Source organism: Gymnogyps californianus, chromosome 22 (assembly GCF_018139145.2).
Source record: "Gymnogyps californianus isolate 813 chromosome 22, ASM1813914v2, whole genome shotgun sequence".
In the NCBI taxonomy this organism is placed as follows: Eukaryota; Metazoa; Chordata; class Aves; order Accipitriformes; family Cathartidae; genus Gymnogyps; species Gymnogyps californianus.
In genome coordinates, this window is record NC_059492.1 from 7,076,675 (window position 1) to 7,083,502 (window position 6,828).

General features: G+C 69.0%; 1 protein-coding gene across 1 annotated transcript; it reads right to left on the minus strand.

The window, feature by feature from the left end:
• Positions 1–321: 321 nt before the first annotated feature.
• CSF3R (colony stimulating factor 3 receptor) lies at positions 322–6,626 on the minus strand. The gene is made up of 15 exons (XM_050909933.1): positions 6,548–6,626; positions 5,927–6,226; positions 5,447–5,570; positions 5,139–5,308; positions 4,203–4,357; positions 3,793–3,946; positions 3,596–3,678; positions 3,275–3,488; positions 2,796–2,984; positions 2,425–2,526; positions 1,964–2,110; positions 1,604–1,744; positions 1,366–1,456; positions 1,052–1,133; positions 322–844 (listed from the first exon to the last, which is right to left on the minus strand). Exons 1-15 carry the CDS (start codon positions 6,615–6,617, stop codon positions 344–346), a joined length of 2,523 nt encoding a protein of 840 aa, XP_050765890.1. The 5' UTR covers positions 6,618–6,626; the 3' UTR covers positions 322–343.
• Between the last annotated feature and the right edge of the window lie 202 nt (positions 6,627–6,828).

Below are 6,828 nucleotides of genomic sequence, written 5' to 3' on the forward strand. Positions count from 1 at the left end.
GGCGAAGGGGCCGAGCGCCGAGCGCGTCGATGGGCGGGGCGCGGGTCGGGCGCCTTCCCCTGCCCTCCCCCCCCCCCCCCCCCCCCCCGCCCCGACACCCGGTCGCGGCGGAGGCTCCGCGCTCCGCCGGCCGCTCCGGGCTCGTCCCGCTGCAGAGGCGTCCCGGGCCGTTCTCAGCGCGTCCCCGTTTATTGCGGGAGGGGAGAGGAGGGGCGGGAGGGGACGCACACGGTCACCGGTGGAGGGAGCCGGGCCCTCGTCGGGCGGCCCCAGGCCTAGGCCCGGCCCGCGGCCGCCCGCAGGCCCCGGAGGAGGCCCGGGGCTGGGTCCGTTAGCGGTGCCACTAAAACGTCCGGCACTCGTGGAACTCCTCGGCCCCGCTGATGCGGAGGCCCTGCAGCAGGGGGAAGGTGGCGGGGGGCTCCTCGGGGTAGTCCCCGTCCCCCGGGCAGCCGGCCCCGTGGAACCACAGGTTCTCGTAGGGCTTGGGGCTGGGGCTGGGGTCGAGGAGCAGGGGCTGGGTGGAGCTGGAGCGCAGGTAGAGGCGAGGCGGGGCGTGCTGCTGGCCCTTGTACCCGTCGCCCACCACCCGTGCGTACTGGACGGTTTCCCCACTCCCGCCGGGGCCCTGGCACGGCTCCGTTGCCGCCCAGCCACGGCCCGGCGTGCCGGGTCTCTCCTGCCGCACGTAGGGCTGGGGCAGAGCGGGAAAGGTGCCAGCAGGCTCCATGGCGGGCTCCTTGGCCCAGGTGGATGGCTGCTTCCCCGCCGCCCTTTCGAGCACTGTGACGGTAGAAATGGTTGCCAGGCCGGGCTCCCTCACGCTGGGGACCTGCAGAGGCTCCTGGAGGAACGGCGTGCGGTCACGGCCTGTTTGCAGGGTGCAGCCCCTCCTCTGCCCCCCCCTTCCCAGCACCGCACGAGGGAAGCCCCCTGCACCCCTGTTCCCCATCCCAGCATGGCCCCGCGCCCCGGGTGCCGTGCCCTCCGCACCGAGCGGTGCCCAGGTGGGGAGCGGAGGGCCAGGGGGGAGCACCCGTCCAGGTCTCACCTGCTGAAGCTCTGCCGGCACCCACTTGCCCAGGCTGCTGTTGGCGGGGTCAGGGACGCTGGGCCAGAACTGCTGCTTCACCCTGGTGGCCACAGGACGAGGGGACTCAGCGAGGGGGCCTGAAACCAGCGGCCTTGGGGCTGGCCTTGCTCCCGCCGAGCTCACAGCGGGATGCCACCACTCCCCGCGTCCACCCCGTCCCTCCAGCAGCCGGGCTGCGGCCAGGGCCACCGCAGCCACTGGGGACAGGGACTCCCAGGGCGGCCCAGCCCGGTGCAGGGCTGGTCCAGCCCGCGGCAGCTCTCGGTACTCACCGCCCGTTCTTCTGAAAGCAGATGAGCAAAAGTATGAGCAGGACAAAGATCAGCCCCAGGGTCAGGAAGAGGAACTGGATTTCGATGTCGTCTGGAAAGCGGGCAGGGGAGAGGGTCACAGGGGGAACTGCGGTGGGGCAGTGCTGGCTGCACTGTGCTGCGAGGCCGGGGCAGGACCCAGGGTCTGGCGGGTCCCCTCCCGTCCCTACACCCGCCTTGGGTGGCTGCACCCCCTCACCTAGCACCGTGGTCACCAGGGTCAGGCTGGTGCCGTTGGTGCCGCCGGCAGCCGTGGATGCCATGATGTGCACTTTGTACAGGGTTGACGGCTTCAGCTCCCGGATGACAAAGGAGCTGAGAGAGGGGTTCACGGCGGCGCCTGGGGAAATGCGGGGGGTGTTGGCACAGCGGGGGCTGCTCGGCAGGTGCCCCTCACCTGCATGGCCCCTTGGGTCTCTGCTGGCGGGCGGTCCCCGTACAGGACCCGCACACACACCCTGACCCTGTCTGATGAGGGCAGGGAGTCTGTTGACATCCCCACCCGACACATCGAGGCAGGATGGAGGGCAGGGCCAGCGGTGATGCAGGCAGGACTCACTGGACACTTCTGCGGTGCTGTTGGCCCAGAAGATGGTGTAGCTGGTGATAAAGCCGTTCTGCATCTCAACCGGCAGCGGGTCCCAGCACAGCTCGGCGTCGGACTTGCTGATGCTCTTCAGGTGGAGCTTCGGGGCATAGGACGGTGCTGAAACGGAGCAGGACAAGTGACCGGGCGCTGTGCAGAACCGCTGCCTCGGGGTGGGGGACCGGCGGGGGGGGATGCACTGAGTGGTGAGTCCCACTCCCTGCCCCACGCTGTGCCCCCGTGGGGCTCGGTCCAGCTGAGAGCCCCTTCAGAGACAAGCCAAGATCCAGCCCAGCGGGCTGAGCTCTTCTGCACAGCCCCTGAATTAGGGGTATGTGGCGGGAAGGCTGGCTCTCCTTTTTGAAAGGCAAAGGCTTGATGGTGTGGGGCGAGCCCCCTGGGGCCCCGAGGGCGGCTGCTGGGAGCACACCTACCCTTCTGCTTGGAGTAGGCTGCGGTGTGGACGGGCACCCCGATGGCGTCCTTGTAGAGGGGGTACACCGAGATGTTGTACCGCTGGAAAGGCTCAATGCCATCTGCAACAGAGAACACAGGGGGGCCGGCGGTTTGGGGCTCTGGCTACCGAGAGCCCCTGGCTGCCCTGCGCCTGCCCCATGGCACCAGCCTGCCTGCCCCGTGCCGTACCCCGGCAGTGGATCCAGAGGAAGGAGGGAGGGTGTGGAGTGGGCTCGGGGCAGGGTTTGGTCCTGGGGCAGTCAGGAGGGGTGCCAGCCCCCTGGTACACCCCCCCCTCCCCATGCAGCCGACCGGGAGGGCAGGGACCCCCCGGCAGCACCCGGCTTACCCCGGATGAGGGCTGCGGTGGCAGCCCCGTCACGCTCCATCTGCCAGCAGGCGCTGCAGTGGCCGAGCTCCGAGGACACCCACTGCCACTCCAGGACGTAGGCGGCCACCGGGGCCGGCGGTGCCTCCCAGCGCACCCAGAGGCTGTGCTCGCCCCCGGGCACAGCCCAGAGCCCGGCCAGGGGCTGACCTGCATGGGGACAACCGGACGGGATGACAGGAGAGGGGAGCATCCCTGCTGTATTGTCCCCCTGTGCCCCCCAGCCCGGAGCCTGCCCGGCTCCTCACCCTGGCTGTGCACCCCACGGGCAGCCTGCCTGGGAGCCCCCCGGTTGCACCCCCAGGGAGGTGTCTCCCCCGCCGCGGGGTGAGGGAGCGGCACGCAGTTTGAGAGCTCGTGGAGCTGCCGGGTGGTGGGGGGCAGAGCCCCAGGGGGGCACATGGAGGTTTCGGACCACGGGAGGTTTGCACTGCCCTCACCTTTCCTCTCCAGGAGGACGACCTCGGTCGCTGCCGACTCGCCGGCGGCGTTGTAGGCTGAGAGATAGACCCTCCTGGTCCCCGCGGGCGCAGAGAAGTTGCACTGGGTGTGGGTGGTGTTGCAGACGGTGGGGGGGTCCCTGCCCCTCCTCCTGGGGCTCACGGTGACGCGGTACCCCAGCACTCGCCCGTTCGCCTCCTGCCGCCGTGGGGCCTGGGCGCAGGCAGGGTGTGCGGGGATGCTCGGTCCCCACGGGGATGCTCGGTCCCCAGGGCGATGCCCCGGCAGCCCCCGCGCCCCCACCGCCCGCCTGTGCTTACCTTCCAGCTCAGCTGCACCTCCAGCCGCCCACCCGCCCCGGCCGGCCGAGCGCTCCACCATGCGTCCAGCTTCCCCGCGGGGGCTGCAACAGGAGAAGGGCGAGCGGGGAGCTGAGGGGGTGAGCGTGGCCATGCCACCGCGGCTGTGCCGCCTGGCCGGGCAGAGGGGACCCCCCCTCGGGTGACTCCGCACCCACCTTTCTCGTGGGTGGTGTAGTTCCTGCCCAGGCTCCACTCGCTCCAGTAGCCCCGTGCCGAGCTCCGCCGGCACCGCATCTGGAAGTGGTACTGCATGCCAAAGAGGAAGCCGCAGCACTGTGTGGTGCCGGCCTGGCCAACGATGCCGGTGACCTGGTGGCAGCCGGAGCGAGGGCTGTGCTGGCTCCTGCCTCGAGCAGGGGCCGGCTGCGGGGGCACAGCCAGCGCAGGGGCCGGCCCTGGTGTGGGTGCTGCGCAGGGCGTGCGAGGGGGCACCTTGCCGTCCCCCTCCCACGCGGGCACCCCACCGCTCCCATTGCAGGAAACCTGGCAGAGCTCGGAGCGGAGGGGAGGGTCCCAACTCCTGCTCGCTCGCCCTCCCCGGTCCCGCTGCCCCAGCAGCACTCACCAGAGCCCAGGCGGGGTCCTCAGGTGCCCGGTAGCGCAGCTCGCACTGCAGCTCCATGTGCGCGTTGCTGCGGGCCACCTCCCAGGCCAGGGCGACGCAGTCGGTCTGGAAGGGGATGGACTGGATGCTCTGCAGGGCTGGGGGGTCCAGCTTGGCTGGAGGAAGAGCAGAGGAGAGAGCTGGAGAGGTGCCGCGGCGGGCAGTGCGTGGGGCTGTGGCTTCGCATGCAGCCATTGTTGTTAATGCCACGAGCCGCAGCCGGGGTGCTGGCCTGCCCGAGGCGAGGAACGAGGAGAAACTGCCCCAAAACAGTAGGAGAATGGCTCGTGGCAGGAGATGGGAGCCAGTGTGTGCCCCTGCCCGGGACATGGGGTCATGCTCAGGAGCACAGCGCCGACACTGCTCTGCAGCCTGGTTTCCAGGCAGGATTAACGCCTACACAGGAAAAACAGATCCCACGGGACCCAGAGCCTGGTACACGGCCAGGAAAGCTGCACATTTGGGTCTGCCCCGGGGCGAGGGCCCGGCATGGCCACGGGAGGGCTCAGCTGGTTCATGGGCAGCCCTTCCCCTGGTCCAGAGCAGGGAGGACGAGTCGCACCATCTGGGAAGGTTCCTTTTATAAATAGTTTATAGGAGCTGGATATATTATTAATAGATCTCCTGAATAAATGGGTGATCAATTGCTGGAGAGAGTTGTAGAGTGCAGCAGGTCAACTGACGGCTCATAACCCGCCGGCACACGCTGCTCAGTCTGTAATGTGGCTTTGGCACCTATTCATCCCGGCAAGCCATTTATCATGGGAACCTGCTCGTAAAATAGGACCTAAAAGCCCGACGTGCTTTAATGGCGCTTTAATACCCCTCTCTCACCGCTGATGAGCTTCCCTGGCCCCTGACCTCCACGCAAGGTGGGCAGCTCCGGCTGTCACTCACCGACATCCATGGGGTCGATGCAGAGATGCTCCGACTCGGCCATGCCCAGGGCGTTGGTGGCAGACACCCAGATCTCCATTTGCCGGTAGAGCTGGAGCAGCCGGCGCGGCACCGTGCAGTGGCTGCGGCCGCTTTGCGGGGTGCAGCCTGTCACTGCCTGGGCTCTGCTTCTGTGGCAGTGGGAGGAGTGGGCTCGGGGGTCCGTCCGGCAGAGGACGAGGCTTGCCATGTGGTTTGGAGGGGGGTGAGGGCCGGGAGAGGTGACCAGGGGCCAGACACTGGGGACCGTGTCACCCCCCGAGGCTTACCCGGCACACTTCAGCGCGACGCTGGTGGGGAGGTGGCTGTCGGCTCCCTGCTCCCACTGGCACGTCAGCCCGTAGTCGCTGAGGTTCAGGATGCAGCTGAGGTTGAAGGGCTTCGCAGGCGGGTCTGGGGGAGACCGGCCGGTGAAGAGCCTGAGCGAAGCGCCCATCCCGGCTGCAGAGGAGCCGCAGCCCCCTCCGTGCCTGCCTGCACAGAGCCCCGCTGCCACGCCACCGCTCCCCAAACCTCCCCTGCCCCGCAGCCTGCCTGCTGGGCACCGGCGCGCCGGGACGTGGCTGGGCACAGCCCCGAAACAGCCTCCATCAGCCATCGGCCCCAGCTGCTGCTCGCACCCCAGCAGCTTCGCCCGGGGCAGACAGGCGTCTCGGGGAGGAGATGTGAGAACCTCTCCCGTGCAAGGTTGCGCCTCTGTGAAGTGCACGCGTGCACACGCGGGTGACCCATGGCGGCAGCAGACTTACAGCCTGCCCTGATCTCGGCCATGCCGACACGCTGCTTGGTCCCGTTCCACTCCACCCAGCACCACAGCTTGGCCTGCGTGCGGTTGAACTGGGGCAGGGTAAGGTTGGACACCTCCGTGCCCCCCGGGCCCCGGCGCTGGCTCCCAGCCACGGGCTCGTTGTCCAGCATCCAGGTGATCCAGACCTTCCCCTGCTCCAAGCCGCGGCAGAGCTCGGTCTGGATGGTGCAGGACGCCGTGACAGCTGAGCCCAGGGGCACGACGGGTGAGCCCACGGCCACCGAGGCACAGCCCAGGGTCCCTGCAGGCAGGAAAAACGTGTCACATCCAGGGCATGGCTGTGACGAAGCCATCTCAGCTCCTCGGCACCCAGGCAGGACAGAGGGACGAGCACCTCTTCCCTTAGACGGGCCCCCCGGCCGCTGGAGAGGAAGAGCCGGGTGTTGGGCAAGCCTGCTGGCACATGCCAGGCCCCATCCTGCCAGCGCCCGCCGTGCCACCGGTGCTCCTGCCTGCCCGCAGCAGCCCCTGCGTGCCGCGGCCCCGGCTAGTTGGGACGGGCACTGGGTGCACGGGGGCGGCGTGGGGCACACGGCTGTGGGACGGGACGGGCCCCACTCACCGCCCGGGCAGAGGAGCAGGAGCAGGGAGAGCCGCAGCAGGAAGGGTGTCCCAGCACCGTGCCTGGCCATGGTTCCCTCCGTGGCTTTGGCATCACCTGGAATGGAGAAAGCAGCTTGTCCTGGTGGGTCGGGAAGGGGCTGGGGATGAGGCGGGCTGGAGGAGCCGTGCTGCCACTGTCACCGACGCTTCCTGGAGCAAAATGTCCTTTTGCCATCAGAGGCAGCCTCTCCCCCGCAGCCCTTCTGCAGCACTGACACCTCCGCCCCTGGGCTCGGCAGC

Bases quoted from the DNA above. Each gene is read 5' to 3' on its own strand.
- CSF3R (XM_050909933.1), bottom strand. From the start codon at position 6,617: ATGGCCAGGCACGGTGCTGGGACACCCTTCCTGCTGCGGCTCTCCCTG. The intron at 5,571-5,926 runs GTAAGTCTGCTG...GGTCTCCCCCAG, and splicing joins GGCCGAGATCAGGGCAGGCT to ACCCGCCTGCGAAGCCCTTC. The intron at 1,745-1,963 runs GTGAGTCCTGCC...GCATTTCCCCAG, and splicing joins CAGCACCGCAGAAGTGTCCA to GCGCCGCCGTGAACCCCTCT.